Source organism: Plasmodium relictum, assembly GCF_900005765.1.
Source record: "Plasmodium relictum strain SGS1 genome assembly, chromosome: 1".
Classification (NCBI taxonomy): Eukaryota; Apicomplexa; class Aconoidasida; order Haemosporida; family Plasmodiidae; genus Plasmodium; species Plasmodium relictum.
Window position 1 is genome coordinate 556,707 of NC_041679.1, and position 20,746 is coordinate 577,452.

At 18.1% G+C, this 20,746-nt stretch overlaps 3 protein-coding genes across 3 annotated transcripts; 1 reads left to right on the plus strand and 2 right to left on the minus strand.

Annotated features, from left to right (window-relative positions):
- Positions 1–281: 281 nt before the first annotated feature.
- PRELSG_0113500 (U2 snRNA/tRNA pseudouridine synthase, putative) lies at positions 282–2,186 on the plus strand (the record flags this gene model as incomplete). The annotated part of the gene is made up of 3 exons (XM_028679367.1): positions 282–284; positions 435–2,008; positions 2,099–2,186. 3 exons carry the CDS (start codon positions 282–284, stop codon positions 2,184–2,186), a joined length of 1,665 nt encoding a protein of 554 aa, XP_028531495.1.
- Positions 2,187–2,925: 739 nt separating this feature from the next.
- PRELSG_0113600 (conserved Plasmodium membrane protein, unknown function) lies at positions 2,926–17,006 on the minus strand (the record flags this gene model as incomplete). The annotated part of the gene is made up of 2 exons (XM_028679378.1): positions 2,926–3,603; positions 3,693–17,006. 2 exons carry the CDS (start codon positions 17,004–17,006, stop codon positions 2,926–2,928), a joined length of 13,992 nt encoding a protein of 4,663 aa, XP_028531496.1.
- Positions 17,007–18,765: 1,759 nt separating this feature from the next.
- On the minus strand, positions 18,766–20,616 carry METAP1c (methionine aminopeptidase 1c, putative; the record flags this gene model as incomplete). Its single annotated transcript, XM_028679389.1, has 1 exon — positions 18,766–20,616. The coding sequence occupies one exon, from the start codon at positions 20,614–20,616 to the stop codon at positions 18,766–18,768; it is 1,851 nt and encodes a 616-aa protein (XP_028531497.1).
- Positions 20,617–20,746: the final 130 nt, after the last annotated feature.

Consider the following 20,746-nt stretch of genomic DNA (forward strand, 5'->3'; position numbering starts at 1 on the left):
ATTTTATTTCAGAAATATTAAGTATTAGAAAAAATAATAACATTAAATAAATAAAACATGTATAATTGATTTTTTTTTTTTTCTTTTTAAAAAGAAAGAAATTTTATAAATATACAAAAATAACAATATTGTATAGAAAATCTTAAAGGAAAAAAGAGAATTTATTTGAAAGATTAATATATATAAGTTTTTAAATAAATAGCAAAACAAATCAAAACAAATTAAAAAATAACTAAAATTTATTTATTTTTTGTTTTTTCATTAGCTAAGTCACCTTAATTATGGTATAAAATAAAAAAAAAAAAAAAAAAAAAAATGTATACAAATTTTGTTTATAATAATTTATATTATTTTTTTTTAAACAGATAATTAAAAATAATAATTAAAAGAAATTTTGATTACACTATTTTCCAAATTTTTTTTTTCTTTTATAGAATGTGTCTGAGAATAATAACAAGAGAAAGTTAAACAATTACTTGAGAAATAAGGAGAGAATAAAAAAACTAAAAATAGAAAGAAAAGAAAACGAAAAAATAGAAATTAGAAAAAAAGAAAATGAAAATATAAACAATGAAGAAAAAAATTACAATTTAAAAAAATATGCTATATGTGTTGGTTACATTGGTAGTAGATATCATGGCTGTCAAGGGCAAAGTAAAGAAGCAATGACAATTGAAAATGAATTAGAGAGAACATTATTAAAAATAAATGCAGTAAAAAAAAAAAATAAGGATTTTAATTTTTGCTTATCAAGATCAGCTAGAACTGACAATGGTGTACATGCTTTATATAACGTTTTTGTTTATAATATTAATCTTGATTGTATATATTTAAATAATGATAAAGAAAGAGAAAATATTTCAAAAAGCCAAGAGAATAATGAAAAGAAAAGTGATAAAAATAATTATGATGTTATAAATGGAAGTGAAATGAAAAATGAACATATTCTTATATATGAAAAAAAGAAAGAAATCAATAATAATAATATAAATAATTGTTGCAATTATAATAATTCCGTTATTCAGAATAATGAAATAAATAAAAAACAAAAAGAGAGTATAAAAAATAATGATGATATATTTGATGAAAGAAAAAAAAAAGAAGAAGAATTCAAAAAATTATTAAATCTTCATTTACCTTCTGATATAAGATGCTTTGACATTTTTAAGGTTACGAAAAGTTTCGATGCTAGAAAATTCTGCTCATTCCGATTATATGAATATCTATTTCCTATTTATGTTTTAAGTGAGGTAGAAGTAAACATTAAATATAAAAAAATATTTGAAGAAATTATTGAAAATATAGATAAATATGTTGAAAAAACTAAAGATATAAAAAAAAGAAAAAAAAGAAATGAATATGATAATTTAAGTGATATGAAAAAGAATAATGATGAAAACAATAAAAATAGTATCTTAGAGGTAAATGATAATAATGATGAAAATGTTAATAATAATGAAAAAAATATGGAAAATAAGAGAAGTTTTACACAAAGAGAGGATATATTTACTATAAAAAAATACAAAGAAGAATTAACAGATGAAGAATTAAATACCTTTTTTGAAATATTTAATAATTACACAGGTTTTCATAATTTTCATTGTTTTACAAAAAATAATATTGATCAAACGACATATAGATATATAAAGTATTTCGAAATAAGCATTGTCAAATTACATAATTATAATTTTTTATCAATAAAAATATTAGGGCAATCATTTTTAATGCATCAAATTAGAAAAATGATTACTTTAGCAGTAGAAACATTTCGTAAAGCTACATCAAAAAATTCTATTTATTATTGTTTAAATATAAACAGGTATATACCTATTTCTTTGTTTCCATCTGATGGTTTAATATTAATTTGTCCTTACTTTAATTCTTATAATAAAAATGTATGTAAACCACCTCATAGCCCTACAATATGTTTTAATGAAAATGAAGAAATAAAAAAATTCAAGGAAGAAAAAATTGGAAAATGTATTATAGATAAATTAGAAAAAAATGTGTAAGTTTCTTTTTAATACATTACTAATCCTAAATTTTTAAAAATAAAAATGTGATAAACAAAAAAATATATATTTATTTATTTTTATAGGTGGAAAGATTGGCTAATTAAGATGAATCGTTACCCTTTTATTTATCATTTCATAAGAGAAAAATTAAATGAAGATTCCAATCAATAATTTATTATATTATTAATGAAAAAAAAAAAAATCATAAAAAGTAAATATTTTTTAATTTTTATTACTATTTGAAAAATTCATTAGGAAATAACTTTTTGGGAATTTTTTTTTTTTTTATTTAACATTTTATTTGTTTTTGTAATTGTATATAATTAGAGGAATATTTATAAAAAGAGAAAATAAATGAAATATCTCTTTATAAATAAATAAAAACAGCTTTTTATTTTAATTTTTTTATTGAATTATATTTATAAATAGAATTATAAATATTAGAATTTTTGTAATTATTCAAAGAAAATATGAATTCTACGTTAAAAAAAAAATATATATATATATATATATATATACATAAAAATTATTATTTAAAATTTATGTGAAATTATAAAGAATGAATAATTTTGTGTACAAAAAAAAAAAAAAAAAAGAAAAAAAAAATGAATTGTTAAAAAAATAATGATATTTTTTTCTTTATTCAAAAACAATGATTTAAATGATAAAAATAATTATTTGAATTATTTTTTTTTTTTGTAGTTTGGATTTTATTTGCACATTTCAGATTGGTATGCATTTATATTCTATCAATCATAACAGAAAATCGAATTATATATCTTCTTTTGTTTGATAACATATTTATCCCATTTTATTTAAAAATTTTTTTGTCTTGTCTTTTATTGTTCTGATATGGTGTGCTCTGTACGGATATGTTTTCATGTAAACTTAAAAGATAATGATACAATTATCAGACTTTTGTTAAAACTATTGTTCCATTATTTGATATTGTTACTAAATGAGAATTTGATAACAAATATGCATCTATTATTGTTGTTTTTTTTTTATTATTCATGAATTTAGAAAAATTAAAACCTAGATAACCAAAATTGATACCTCCAATAATTACACTTTGATAATTATCTCTATCACTATTTATATCAATTTCTTCACTATCGCTCAATGTTTTTAATTGAGTTAAAGAATTGAATGATGAATTACTATCCTCTTTTTTAAATACATTATCTTTTGAAGAAGAATTTTCTCCTTTTTCTTTTTTCTTGTAATTCTTATGTGATGTTGCCAGATTATTTTTGAAATTGATAACATTCAAATTATTAGGTGAATCATTAAATAAATTTTTGTTATCTTCAAATGTAATTTTGTTATATGAATCATTTATTGATGGATTTATTTTATCCTCGCTTCTTGTATTACTTTGTTTTTTATTATAATTAGAAGATAAAAAGTATGATAAATTAAAAATAGAAATACCTTCATCATTTTCATTTTCTTCCTTTTTTTTCTTTTCTTTTAGTTCATTTATTTTTTCTTCACAAATACATTTTTTCGGAGTTATATCGTGTATAATTTCAATTTCTTTTATAAATGATATTTCCAGTATTGACTTTATTTTATATATTCGTAACTGTAAGTAAAAAAAAAAAAAAATTATATGTAATAAATAGAATAAAATAAAAAATGTACATGTATATATAAATGTATAAAAATTATTACTTTTCCTTCTGCTAAAATAAGTAGTTTATTACACAAATTTTTGCATATGAAAATTTTAAATATTGGTAGATCAAAAGCTTTAAAACATAAAATTTCTTTATAAATTTGAAGATGAACAATATGAACATAACCAAACTGATCTCCATAAAAAATATATGCATCTTGAGAAAAGTTATTTGAATAAATTTTATTTTTAAAAAAATTCCAAAAATTATTTTTCCTTTTTGTTACTTCTGATATGTTGTTGGTATTTTTTTTTAATTTTTTTTTTTCGGTATCTTCAAAAGGGCTCACATGTTTGTATAATTGATTTGATGACCATGTACAAAAACTTGTGATAAAATTATTATTTTCAAAATTTTTATTTTTATTTAAATAGATTTTATTTGTTGATAAGTTGCTAATTATACACACTAATGTTGGATGCAGTACTAAATTTTTTACTTTTTTATTATCATTTTTATATCCCTTACTCACTATATAGTATTTATTTTTTAAATATTTTTTTTCTTCATTTGTTAAAATGGAGCATATATCCCATATGCATATACAAATATTATCTGAAGTAGCACTTTGTTGTTTTTTGTTTTTTCTAAAAAAATTAATATTAGATGGATCAAAATAAAAAAACTTGGACTTAAAATAAGATTTTTTTGTTTTAAATACATGAAGATTTAAAAATGTGTCAATATTTTTAGAATTTGTTTTTATATCTTTACTATTGGAGTTATTTTTTTCGCATTTTTCATTTGGCTTTTTTATACTATTATGATCAGAGTTTTTTTGAAACTCCAAGGAATCTTTTATAATATTTTTACTTGTTTCGTCTTGATTCTTTTGATATTCTAATTCAGTTTTATTAGAAAATAGAGTACTGTTTCTAAATTCTAAATGGTTCATTTTTTTTTCTTCTACCAAGGTTGAACTGTTTTGATTTTCATTATAAAGAATTGAGTTCTTAGTTGATAATTTTGTTTTATTGAAATCTTCTTTATTTTCTAAATAATCAGAATTAATAAAAGTTGTATGGTTACTAATTGATTTTCTATTAATTCCTTTTCCAATACTTACTAAATAAAAATTATTGTCATTTAAAGATTTTATATCAATAATTTCATCGTGTAATTTAATAACACATAGAGCTTCCTTTATTATATAGCTTTTTTTGTTATCTTTTTTTTTTTTTTTTGTTTTTTTCTCTTCGATATATTTTCTTTTATTTTTTAAGAAATTATCTTTAAAAAAATTTCTGATTTTATTTTTTTCTTTTATTTTACATTTATTACTTTCTTCACTTTTTTTACTTTCTTCACTTTCTTCACTTTCTTCGCTTTCCCCTTCACTTAATTCATCATTTTCATATTCATCTTCACTTTCTTCGTTATATCCATTATCATCTTCTTCCTTATCATATTCATTTTCTTCATTATCTTCTTTGTCTTCTTTGCCTTCTTTTTCTTTTTTATATTTTACTTTATCATAATATACATTTTTTTTCATTATTTCTTTATTTTTTATATCAGTTGAAAAAAGAGAGTTCATATTAGAATTCACATTATTGCTGTTATTTTTAATTTTATTGCTTATAAAATTTCCCAAAAAAATGTTATAAATATATAAATAACCACAGTTATCTGAAATCATTAACAAATTTCCTTCGTTATTCCACATAACACTAGTAATATAACCATATTTATATGAAATATCATCATGATTATTTGTAAATTTACATAACCTTATTTGAAATTTTGTTTTATCTACTTCATTATTTATATTTTTTCCATTATTTATATGTATTAGTGCAAAAAATGGCAAAAAAGGATGAGATATAATAGCCCCCGTTTTTAAAAAGGAGAAGTTATTTTTGTTATTAGCTAATCTATTTATAAAAGTATATTTCTTTCTTATGCATTTATTTACATTTTTATCTAAATAATCAAATAGATATTTAAATTCACTTTTTTCATCTTTTACATTTATTTTATCTTTATCATTTAGACTTATGTTGTTGTATAATAATAATAAAATCAATTCAATGTATTTCTCTGCTGATTTAGATATAATTAAAGTATTTTTTAATTCTTCATTTGGCTTATTATATTTATCATAAAATTTCAGATTTCCCTTTTTTTTTTGTTTATTGTCATTTTCTAATATATTTTTTTTATTATCTTCTCTTATTTTCTTATTATTGTTGCAATTACTATCATTTTTTACGTTTCTTATTCTAAAATTTAAAATGTGTTTTCTTTCATTAATTATGTTACCTTTTTCTTTGTTCTTATAATATATATTATTATTGTGAAGAATAGTATTTTTATTTTTTTTTTTTTCACTATAATTTAAATCTGAGTAGATACTTTTAAGATTATTATTATTATTGTTATTATCATAATATAAGGAATTCATATCATTAGAATTTAATAAGAGTGTCAATGTATTATCATAAGTGTAAAAAAAATTATGAAAAAAAATATTGTTAACAAAATAATTATTATATTTATTATTAAAAAAATTTGTTATACTAAAATCATTTGGTATAAAATTACTTAAAAAGGAACACAGAGGAGTTAAATTATGCATACATTGTATATGCATACATTTATAAATGTATACTAATTTATTCATATTAATATCTAATAATATTTTTTGATTTTTATTATTTTCTTTTTTTCTTATTATTCTATTTTCTTTTTCTAAACATATTGATGATGAATCATTATCAATTATGGCTTTATTAAATTCAATATTATAGGATAAGTCGTTTGACATGTTATTATTATCATTTATTTCAAATTTTTTTTCTTCTTCATAGTATAATTTATTTTTTTGTAATAAAGAGATATTATCACCATTGTTATATTTATCATTCATATTATTAGAAATATTTTTATAGTCTTTATTTTTATTTAAGTAATTTTTTTTTTTTTTCTCAAATTGTTCTTCATTATTTATATCAATATATTCACATTTTAAGTTGTATGATATATAATTAATAAACTTACATTTTTTATTTAATTTTTTTAAATGTTCCAAAATACATATCTTTTTTATTTTATCCTTTCTATGTATATATAAAATAGTGTTATTAGAATTATCTATTTTTTCTTTTTGAATTGAATGTCTTTCATTAAAATCATAAAATAACAATGATAGTGGAATAACGTAAGGTAATTTTTTATTATTTTTATTACTATTTTTATTATTTCTAGTAATTTTACATAATGTTTGAATATCATTCTTATTAATTTCATTTATATTTTCATTATTAATATATGAGTAACTATTATTCTTCTTATTATTATTACTATTTTCTTTCATGTGCTCAATATTGTTAAGAAGTAAGGAATGGTTATTGTTGTTGTTTTCATTCGTATTTTGTATAGTATTTTTATATTTCATTAAATTAGTATTTAAATCATACTTATTTGTAATATTTTTTTCATCCAATATAAAATCTTCTCCTAATTTTTCTTTATTATTAAAAAGGTTATTGTAACTTAAGGAATAATAAGAGTTATAACATTTTTCATTACAAGTATTATAGGAATTTTCATATAAATTAGAATTTTTTTTTTTTTTGAGATTTTTTATATTATTTCTTGAATAATTAATGGTACTATAATCATTTTTATCCTCGTTCTTATTTTTTTCATTCATATTTTTTTTAAATTTTTTTAAGAAATTAATCTTTGAAGTAAAAGAAGTAAACTTTTCATGACTTTTCGAACTCCTAAAAATAAAGTTAGAATGATTACAAGCTATATTATTTTTTTCTATATTTGTATTAGGTATAAGAATATATTCATTTTCATATATTCTACATCCACTATTATATAAGTCATAATATTTTTTGTATTCATTCTTATGATTATACTTGAAGTTCGTTATATTGTTATTATCATTATTGCTATTCATTTTATTTTCACTCTTAATTTTTTCAATTGAATTGTTTTTTTCTTTAGATGCTTGTTGTTTTATTTCATTTTCTCCATTATATTGACTTATTTTTTCTTCTTCCATTTTATTCTCCTTTTCAAAATTACTGACATTGTTAGTTATATAATTATCTAATCTGTTGTTGCTATCAATATGGTCATTCATATAATCATTATAATTATAAAAATTCTTGTTAAAAAATAATAAAAACGATCTATATGTACAGTTATTAAGTTTCCAAATTAGATATAAATGTTTATTATAAAAATATGAAATATGAGAATCAATAAAATGCTCGCATACAAAATTATTTTTTTTTTTTATCATTTTATTAAAAAAAAAAGGAAAAGACAAAAATGTTAATAAGGTATTTTTTACACTATAAGCAGAATTATATAATAATATTTTTAATTTTGAAAAAATAAACTTACTTATATAAATAGATAAGTTATCAATACAAAGTAATAATACATATGTCTTATAATAAAATATATAAGTATTTTTATTTATATTATTAGATTTTTTCTTATATTCCTTTTTATAAATTTCTTTTAAATATAATTGTGTGTGTGATTCACCAACATATTCCTTTTCTCTTTTATATGTATTATTTATATTTAACTTTGGAAAAAATATATTTGATTTATAAGCAAATATTTGGAAATTATTAATTACTAATTCAAATATTGATAAAAAGATGTTGATAATACAATATTTTTCAAATAGAAAATCGGATGATGACATTTTTTTTTTTTTTAAATATTCACACGATTTGATATTTATCTGAGGATTTGCATTATTATTTTTCGGAATATTCTCTACCTGTTTTAACTCATTTAAACGTTTTATATCTTCTTCATCAGAAGCAATATTATTTTTATAACTTCTATTATGTTCCTGATTCGTATATACTTTATTACATTCATTTTTTTTATTTTTCTTCATCTCATCCATTTTAAATGTTTTATTTATGTAGCAGCACTTAATGAATTTATTAAATAAATTAACTATAGTGTTATTTTTTTTATAAATGTTTTCCACATTCCAATTTAGTTTTTTAATTTTTTTTAAAAAAATATATAGAATATAAAATAATTTTTTTAAACTTTTTTTTTTATTATTCTTTTTGCTATTATTTCTCATTGTATTTGTACTATTTATGTATACATCGTTATAAATGAAGAAATTATAATACTTTTTTAGAATGATAAAGCACAAAATAAAAACACATAAATAACATAAGAATAAATCAATTAGATGAATATAATAGCAAAAGTATTTGTAATTTATTTTTATATGCATTTTATAAATATCAGAATATTCTTCCATTAAATTATGATGTTTGATTTTTTTGTTAATATAATTTTCAAATTCATTTTCATTTTCACAATTTATCTTTTCTTTTTCTTCTTCTCGTTTTTTTTCATTTTTTTTTTTGTTATATTTATTTGTTTTCGTATTTTTTTCATATATAAAATAATTACTTAGGCTTATACGAAGAAAAATAATTTGAATTAAAGGAATATGTAATAGTGTTAATGATTTATTTTTTTTATTTCTCAGAAAATTAAATAGTATATGTACTACATCATTTATATATATAAAAAGAATTGATATAATATAATTAATTAAGAATAACATTACATTATTCTTTTTTTCCTCGATAATATATAAGGAAAAAAAATTAAAAAACAAATGTGTTAATATTCTATTGTACTTATTTAATGATATATAATATGAATTAAAAGGAGTAAGCATCTTGAATTCATTTTCATTTATTATATCATATATAATTTCAAAGGTGATGCTATTTTTACTAATTAATTTATGTTTCTGATTATCTAAAAAATCTATTTTACTTAATAAAGAAATTAAAAAATTACTTAAATTGAGTTGTTTTCCAAAACATTCAATTATTTTCAAATCTTTTAACTTATTTATTAAGGAAATCATATTATATTTATCTAAATTTATATTTAAATTGTTATTATAGCACAACGTTTCGTCATTATGATAAAATGTGTCTTTATTACCATTACAACTGTTACTAAAGCTTGTTTTCTTATTATAATTAAAAATGATGTTTTCTAATTTTATTTCTTCTTCATTTCTATTTATGAAATTTTTTTCCAAGAAATCATTAATTTTTGAATCGTCATTATCATTGATGAGAAAAAACAAAATATTTATTATATTTGAGAATAAATTTAATGAATATATAGAATTAATAGAATTATTTTCTTTCTTGTTGGAGTCTTTAGGTAATATATATGGATTATTTTTCGTTTTAATATTTTTTTTATTTGCAAAGGAATGTGAAGAAATTAGATAGAATAAATACTTATTATAAAAAAGAAACTTCTCTAAATACATTTCAAAAGCTAATATAAAAAAACATTTATATTTCTCATATAATTCTATTAATTTATTAAATTTAATATTGTGGAAGAAAATAAAATAAAAAATGAAAAATAAATTATATATTTTTTTATTAAAATAATAAAAAGAACAAAAATAAGATTCAAATTTGTTCATCATGCCATAATTATTAAAATTGACATTATTCTCTAAAATGTTGTATTTTGTTACATTATCATTTTTATTTAATTCATTTATCATTTTATCTTTAATAGTATTTTTCAATATTAAGAAGAAAAAACATTTTAATTCTTCATTTTCACATATAGAATAAGCTTCTTCATAGTTTTTCAATAAAATATATTTGATAATACTTAAAAAAATATTATTATTAACATTTATTTTGTCATTAAAAATATAATTTAAATATTTGAAAAGAAAATTATTATTTACTTCATCGTAAGTGTTTTTTTCTTTTATATTTTCATTAATTACTTCCTTATTATTATTCATATCTTCAACAATTACATTGGGTAATGTGTTATCATTTTTTTCATTTTCATTATTAATGCAATTATTCATATCTGAAATAGGTGATCCTTCTTTATCGGAAAAGGAAGAACTGTTTATAATATTAAATTTGTTACTTATTTCAATGAAGTTACTAATTTTATTATTTTCTTCATCACCTACTCCATATGAAATATAAATGAGCCTAATAATAAAAATACTTAGTTGAGTATCATCTAAGTATTGGTGTATAACATCAACAGCATCTTTTATATCTCTTGATAAAATAAAAAAGGCAACAGCTAAGTAATATCTCTTTATTTGCATTAATTTATATGCATTGTTAATTAGAGCTCTTATCCATCTTTCTGTTTTAAAATCATTTGTTAAAAAATCAAAGATTTTATGTTGCTTTTTGATTTTATAAAATAGCATTAATTTTTGTTTTTCATTTTTAGCTATATATAACAATGCTAAAAAATCTAAACATTCATTTATTTCATTTTGCTTTTCTTTATCATCTATGTTTAAACTATTTATCTTTTTAATTGTTCTATTAATTAATATATCATACACAAATAATATATCTTCTTTATTCGAAAGGAAATAAAAAAGTTTACAATTTTTAAAAAAATTAAAAAAATTATAATTCAATATTCCCTCCAGTAGAAATTCGGAATTATATAATCTATTGATTTGGATATTATTTAATTCTATGAATTTTTCCTTTTTATTATTTTTTTCTTCAAAAAGTAATTTTTTCTTTTTAACTAAATGGGTGTAATAGTTCTCCTTTTTTTGAGTACTGATGTTATTTTCATCAGTATTTTTATTATTTAAACTATTATCAAATAAATTGATACTAAGCAAATCCTTCTCATTAATTTGAAAATGAAAATAATAATTGTAATATGTAATTATTTTTTCTAAATAATTATATATATTCGAAGCTATAGTATCATTCATAAAATAAAAGAAATAAGTATACTGATAATGTATGTCTAATTTTATATTCAGTAAGAAAAAGCAGTTAATATAAAAACGAAAGAAAAAAATTAATATGCACGTTAAATTATTTTTATTTAAAATATTTTCATTACTATTACTTAAATATTCACATATATATATGTTTTCATTTTTGGTAATTTCTTTTCCTAAATCTAAATTAAAATATTCACAGTGACAATTAGTGTAGTTTTCTTTCTGTGAAGCATGATCACTTTCTATATTTTTATCGTTTTCAAAATTATTATAAAAAGAGTTTAGTATACAAAATAAAACTAATTGATAAAAATCATTTAAATAAGGAATATTAACATGTAATGTTAGTATTTGAAGCATTTTTATTTCATCTACGTTTAGCTCAAAATTTATTACTCTGGAATATTTTAGGAATTCTTTGAATTTTTCCTCTTTTATTTCCTTTTTACAATCATCTTCATCTTCATCTTTAGAATAATTCTCATCATTCGATTCAATGTTTGTATTTTCACTTGGTAATGAATTTTTGTCTTTTTTTTTTTCTTTTTCTTTTTTTTCTTCAGATTCATCGCTTTCAGAATTTAAGTTAAAATCATCTAATGATACGCTTTCATTTTCGAATAAATAAATTGATTTATCTTTGTTTTCTTTATTCTCTTCTTTTTCTGAATAAGATTTATCTGTTTTAGAAATTTTGTTTTCATTGAAAGGGATTCTTTTATTTTTGAATAGATTATAAATTTCTGTATTAATAAAATTTAAATCAAATAAAAATTGATTTTCATGTATATATGATATTTCATTATAATTATAAAAATTGTAGTTTTCTGATTTTTCCTTTTCTAATAAAATATTTAATGAGCAGTTTTTTTTAATAACATATTTTTTTTTTTTTTTGAAAAATTTATATAATAAGATGTTTAGTAGTAATCTGAGAGCTAAATTTACATGGGAAAATAAGCCGATTTTTATATAATTCAATAAAATAATTGGATGATAAAAAACCATATTTTTTTGTTTTTTTTCTTCATATTCTTGTTTGTATTTCTTAAATTTCTTGTATAAATTTATTTTATGAAATGATATTTGGTTATTATTGTAATAATCTTTAACAATAGTTTCTTCTTTTATATTACACTCTATTTTATTTTTATTTAATTTCTTTAATAATAATAAAGTGTTTTCAAATAAAAAAATGTGTTTTGAAAAAAAAAATATGCTATTTCCATATTTGAGTATATTCCATTTTTCTTCATTATGATTAGTGTTAAAAAGAATAATTGATGCATAATAATTTTCATTTTTTTTTTTTTTTTCTTTTTGCTTATTATTAAAATTATTACTATAAATTTTCTTATTATTTATTAGAAAACTTAATACAATAAAATATGTATTTTTTTTTTTTGTACATCTCACAAGTAATTCATTCTTTTTATTTCTTAACATATTTGGAAAAAATAATGATATCAAATAAATTTTTTTTTTTTGAACATTAGATGAGTCAATGTAACTTACTTCTTTATATAATAAATTATTATGTATTATATTTAAATTTAAAATGTGTAAGTTATTATTAGTAATTAGTAAAATGTAATTATCATATAAAATTATATTAACAAGTTCATAAATATTTTTAATTTGAAGAAAACGAGTGGCTGATCCTTTATTAGCACAAAAAAAGTATAAATTCACAAAATCTTTTTTCCAATTATTGTTATTTAAATGCATATTGTCCACATCTTTCCTATTATTGCAATATATATCTAAATAATTATTTTGGTTTTCATCTATTTCTATGTTATTTTTTAAATCAGTTTTATCATCGTTATTATAATCATTATCATTTAAAACTAAAATATATTCTTTATCTAAATTATTATTTTCTGTAATATTTATTTCCTTTTTTTTAAAAGAAAATATATTCTCATTATTTTCATAATTATTACTGTTATTATTATGTACATTATTTTCATTATTTAGATAGTTTTCATTTACATTGTTTGCATAATTACAAGTATTTTTTTGGTTGTTTAGTTCATAATCAGCAGTATTTTTATAGTTACTTGTTTTCAAAAAATGATTTGTTGCAAAAAGAAATGTATCCTGAAAAGATAAATAAAAATAAGAAAATAGAAATTCTGATTTTAATGGATTAAAAAAAGTAAACATATTTTTTAATTTTAAGTTTATGTATATAAATGTTTGATTATAAATTTCTAATGTTGACAACACGAGCAAATAGACACTTTTTTTTTTTTTTTCTTTATCTAAATAAATATATTTAATAATTAGTAAAAAGTTCTGTTCATTATTTTTATAACATAAATGAAAATCTTTTATCATATAATCAATTATTTTGAATTGATTCCCTTCAATTTGAGTTAAATCAGATTTAACTTTATCTATATATTTATTATTATCTAACGTTATTTTTTGATTATTAGTTTTGGTTTCTAATTTTTTTTTTTCTTTTGTATCAGATATATTACAATCTTCATCGAATATACAAAGCATTTTCATATTGTGAACAATGCTCATTTTTTCTGATTTCAAAACAAAAATAGTTTCTCTATTTTTATCAATACACATTAATAAAAAAAAAGAATCAAAAGATTCTATCATGTGACTTTTATAAACTAAGGGGATGATACTCTTTTTTTCTATTAATTCATTTGTTGATATAAAAATATTTTTATTTTTCTTTATTTGCTCATAATAATTACAAATTTTATACACATAACTGTATATAAAATGTGTTTTTTTATTTAAAAAATTAATTTCTTTATGTTTTAAAATATAATGATTATCAATATACATACTATTTATGCAACATATAAGAGAAAATTGATTTTTTTTTTTTTTCATTTTATTGTTGTTTATTCTTGTTTTGGAATAATCATTCTTATTAGGGAGTAAATTATGTGAATCACCATTTTGATATTTGAAACGATCAATGTTTTCATCATCATATTTTCCTAATTTACTATAATGCATCTCTTCTTTATTAGAATTATTTTTAAAATCATTAATTTTTTCAGTAGTTGAAGCATCGAAGTCGTATGAATTATTTTTATTATATCCATTTAAATCATTATTTTGATTTGAATATACTCTAAATTGATGCTTCTGTTCCTTAAATGATTTTTGATTTTCCCGAAAGTTTTCTTCGTTAGGTGAATATGTTTTTTCATAATTATTTATATTAACATCATAATTAGTATTTATATTATTACTATTGCTAACAATGTTACTAATTTCATTATTGATAGAATATTCACCACTATTTTTTAATATATGACTTTTTTTTTTTTTTAATGAATTATAAAAATTATATAAGTACATTTTATTATTTAATTTATTAACTAAAATAAAAACATTTTGATATATATTAAAATCGATAGAATAATGCTCTTCATATTTTTTTTTTTTAAAAGAAAATTTCTTTTTATATTTTTTAGAAAGATCGTAATTTTTGTAATCCAATAAATATCTAACGCTTATACTTTTTTTTTTTTTTATCCAAATATCACTTGGTTTTATTAAAATTTTATAAAAATCAAAATTAAAAGTAGAAATTTTGATAGAAAATGGAGGCATTAAATTACTAATAGCATTTAACAATTTCTGAAATAATAAAAAATCATTTTCTTTTTTTTTTTTTTCTTTTTCTTTTTTTTCATTACTATAAGAAATATGGGAATCATTTGGACTAGAATCAAGAGAACTATTAGAAAAATATGTTTCATTAATATTAAAAAAACGATTATAAAAATAATTTTTATTTGAAAACAAAGAGTTTGAATGTTCATGTATTTTTTTTACTTTCCATTTTCCGTATTTTATATTATACTCACTTTCTGGAAAATAAGTATCATCGGTATAGATAGATATTAGTGAAGTGTTCATTATATCATATTCAAATTTCGCCTCAATAATATAATCAAAATTTACATTAATTGGTACATTTTCATAATTTAAAATATTTTTTATATGTATATTATTATCATAAATATTAAAAATAGCATACATAGAAAATACCATGTATTCTTTTGAATCATAATTGTCGTTAAATTCATCAAAATATATGCAATTTTTAATTTTATTTCTTTTATATAAAAAATTGTCTGATTCTTTATTTTCTTGTATTTCATTTCTTGATCCATATACAATCAAATATTCGTTTTTTGATATATTTATATTTTTATTATTTAAAAAAAAGTTATAATTTTCATTTTGCTCATTTTTATTTACCCAGCACCATTTTATGTTATTAATTATGTTTTCAAAAAATAGAATATAAATTCTGCATATAGAAATGTAAGTAAATTTATTTTGACAATTCATGTGTTCTTTCCATATATACATATATCCATCAAAACATAAAGAAACTAAGATAGAAAATCCTTCGTATGAACTTTCTTTCCATTTAACTGAGTAAACATTATTTTGATGATGTAATATATTTAATAAAAATATGTTATCTTTATCAATATATACATTTTTTTTTTTTTTTTTTTCATTTCCATCTTCATCATAATCTTCATCTTCATCTTCATCATTGTCTTCATTATTGTCATAATAACTTATTTCGTCATCATCACTTTCATTTTTATCGTACTTACTTTTTTCATAAGTTGAATCAATTGTAGTTGATTTATCATTATTTATTTCAGAATTTATAATATCATTAATTTTATTTGTATTATTTTCGTCATTGTTTTGCCAATCTCTATAAAAAGTTTCAAAGTTTATTTGTTTGACATTTCTATTTACATCGGTGCATGTACCACCCTCTTTATTTTTTATTTCTTCATAAAACAGTGATGTTTTTGTTCTTATAAAAACATTTTTATTTTTTTTTTTTTCGTTTAATATATCATCTATATCTTTTAACCTTTTCCTTTTTTTTTTATTTACTTTTTCTTTATCATTCGTTATTAATGAAATTTTATCTTTGTTCTTAACTGAAAAATCTGTGCTTTCTTGTTTACTCTTATAATTTTCGTTATTAATATTAGATTCATAATCATTAGAATTATCATTTGATAATACATTTTCATTATTTAAATATGTATCTTTTTTTTTTTTCCTTTTCTTTTTTAAATTTTTACTTGTTTTTGATTGACTTTCTTTTTGTAGATTTTCTAACAATGTTTCATTAATAAAAAATATAAACACCATCTTATTTTTATCTTCATTTTTTTTATTTTGTTGTTCTTTCATTATTCCTGCACCGAGATATATATAATCTTTATTTTTTACATTCTCTTCCTTTTGTTCTTTTTTAAAATAAAACTTTAAAACATCCTTTATAATTAAATCATGATAAAATAATCCACCATAGGGAAATATATCATATGAATTATATTTACATTTTTTTTCTTCATATTTACTTTCTATTTTTTTTAAAATTACACTTTTGCCAATTTTAGGTTTTCTATGTAAATGTAATAAATTTTCGTTATGATATTCATCATAGCTCATTTCATCACAGGTATTTATATTATTATTAAAGGTGATATCCATATTATTTGCTTTTTTTTTTTTTTTTTTCTTATTTTAATTATTTCTATCACAATTTTTTATTTTATAAACTTTTTTTTTTTTTTTTTTTTTCATGTCTAATTTATTTACTTCTCTTATTACCACATGTGTGTTGATATTAAATTTATTTGAATTATTTAACTTTTTTATTTTTATTTTTTAATATATTCTTCTTTTCAATAACTTTATTTAAATATTAACTATATTTTATATGATAATTTTTATTATATAAGCTAATTTTATGTAAAACTTTCGGTAATGTTTTGTTTATTTCATTTTGCTTCACTTTTTTTTTCATTTAACATTGACTCTATAGCTATGTGATATATATTTGTTTGCATTATTTTGTTAATTGCATACTTTTATTTTTATAAATTATATATTTGAGCTATACTAATAATAAAATATAATAAAATAAATAAAATATAATAAAATAATAAATATAAAAATAAAAAAGAATAAAAATGGTTATAATCAATATAAAAAAATGTTAATGTAGATATATTTTTTTGATTTATATTTTTTTTTTATATCATTTAATTTTTTTTTTATTATAATTCTCATAAATAGTTCATATACCAGAGTTAAAAATTAAATAAAAATTGTGTAAGTTATTATTTTTCCTTCTTAATAATTTCTAGTAAACAATATAATATTTATAAATGAAAATTAAGGATTCATATAAAATTAAAGAATTTAAACAAAACTTCAAAAAAAAAAAATTAATTCCTTCATATTTATTTATTATTATTTTTTTTTTTAAATTAAAAATATGATTCATTATTTTTGAAATATAATTTATATTTTTGTAATTAAATGAATACAACAAAATATCTATATAATTTTGTTTATATTAATATATATATATATATATATATATATATACTTATTACTCTTGTTTCCCTTTAAATGAAGAATAAAATTATATTTATATCAAATTGTATTTTATTTTATTAATCATTTTTTAAATTTAATTTAAATCATACACCTTTCTTTAATGAATTTCAAATTTTTTTTTTTTTTTTTAAATTTATATTTAAAATAAAATTTTAATATTAAGTTTTTTTTTTTTCTCACATTTTCCTTGAGATTCTGAAGGAAATATATTAAAAACAAAAAAAAAAAACTATGAAAAATTATTAAATAAATTTTTTTTTTTCCAAACAGAAAACAAATTAAAAAAAAAAAAAAAAAAAGAGAAATGTAATATATATATAAAATAATTTAAAAAATATTTCAAAAAAAAAAAAGGAAAAATTAAAAATAAATGAAAATGTGTTAATTATTAATTGAAACTTAAAACATATATAATTAAAAAAAAAAAAAATATATATATATATATATTCTTTTAATTATCATTTTTTTTTTTTATTATCCAATGATTTAAATAAAAAAAGAAACTTCATTGATGTTTATGTACAATATATGTATCCTATTGAAGGATTCTAACATCGGATTAAAACTTTTTTATCTTTTGTAATAATTGAATCAACTCTCCAAAAATATTCTTAAAAAATTATTAAAAAATGGATAAAAGAAGTCCCAATTATTTATAAAATAAAAAAAATAAAAGTAAAATAAAATAATAATAAAATTTTAAAAGATTTGTAGAAATAAATAAGAAAAAATGAAATAAAATATATTTATATGGTTTATATTTTTGGAAAATTTTAAAATATTTTTTTGTGAAATTTCTTTAGAATTTTATTATATTATTTATTAATGTTAATTATAATATTGACTACAAATTAGTTCTCTCCCATATAAATTTAGGAGATTTTTCATTTTTTTTTGTAAGTATTTCTGCATTGTTTTTTTTGATAAGAATAGTATGCTCAAACTGAGCAGAAAAATGATATTTAGAATTTGAAATTGTCCAGTTATCGGGCCAAGTAATATAATTAGATTCTTTTTCTGTAATAATTGGTTCAATAGTAAATACTAAATTTTCACACATTTTTCTATCATCATCATTTAATGTATGTATAATAAAAGGCTCCTCATGAAAGTTTTTTCCAATATTATGACCACATAAATTAGGTGCAATAGAATAATTTTTATTATTTTTATTTTTTTTCTGAATATAATCATGCATTGCTTCAGCAATAGCTTTAAATGGTACACCATGTTTACATACACTGATAGCTACCATTGTGCATTCATAAGCTGTTTTAATTAATTCTAAATTTTTATCATACATAATTTTTTTAAAATCATTTATATTAAGATTAGTTCTTTCAAAAAAATCGAAATGCCTATGTCTTCTTTTTTCTTCCTTTTCACTTTTATTATATATAAATTTTTGAATATTGTTATAAATCTGATTTTTTTCTGGATTATATATAACTTTATCATCATACTGTTTATGAAAATTTTCTAGCTCGTCATCATAATCATTAAAATTATTAAAAAACATATTTTGGGATATATTATTTAAATGAACTGCATTGGTATTATCATCATAATCAAAATGATAATCATCTTCTTGCCTTTTCGAATTTGGTGCATTATATCTTATTTTTCTTACAGTAACTGATTTTCCTTTTTTAACCACCTTGTTCTTTGTTAAATCAAAATGATATTTAAAAATATATTTTGTATATTTTGTTCTAAGTTTATCATTTAGATAAATAAAATCATAATTTTTTTTTCTTCTTTTTTTTTCTTCTTTCGATATTTTTTCAATAAGAAAACTTTCGCACATATCAGCATGAAATCCATCTTTATAAACACTAATATCTACTTTTACGATATCATTTTCAAATAAAACATTGTTGTCTGGAATACCATGGCATAGTATTTCGTTTAATGATATACAAGTACTTTTTGGATAATGATGATAATTCAAAGGAGATGGATAAAATCCGTTATTAATACATTTATTTAAAATATATATATCAATATCATTTGTTGTTATACCTTCACATAATATATATGATACATCGTCCATTAATTTTCTTGCAAATTTACAATTATTTGATATTATTTCGATATCTTTATCATCTTTTACATTTTTATATTCATACTTATTTCTTTCTTCATTATTATTATCATAATTTACATAAACAGGTGTTCCTGTTCTATGATAATTTGGCTTTTCTATAAATTTCGGTAAATAATATGTAGGAGATAATATTCCTTTTTTTTGTCTACCAACATATGAAAAATTTTCAAATAAATCAGTTTTGTTTAAATGCGAAAATAATTTATTATAATTTCCTTTACATTTCATAAATTTTTTATCTAATTCTGTTATTCTTATACTAGGATGAATTATTTTTCTTGTTTTAAAATTATCTATGTATCTATGATATGAAGGTAATCTATCTTCTGAGTAATCATGTGTATTTTTTTTTATATTATTATGTACAGTATTAGAAAAACCTTCACCAAAGCATTTTATGTTTTTTTCATAACTTTTTTTTATAGTAAGAAAGTTGTAATTATATACTCGTTTCTTTTTTCTAATATAGTTAAATTTTTTTACATTCTTTTTTTTTCTTTCAATAAAATTATAATTATTATTCATATATCTTTTTTTGCATAAATGAATTCCACCAAAAATAAATATCAATAAAATAAAAATACTCATACTTTTTTTTTTGCTTTTCTCATTTAATTTTAAACATTTTTTATTTATAAAAGAAAAACTAGTAATAACAACTTTAATAATAATATAAAAATAAAATAAAAAGTCAACGAAATTTAAAAAAATGTTGTAA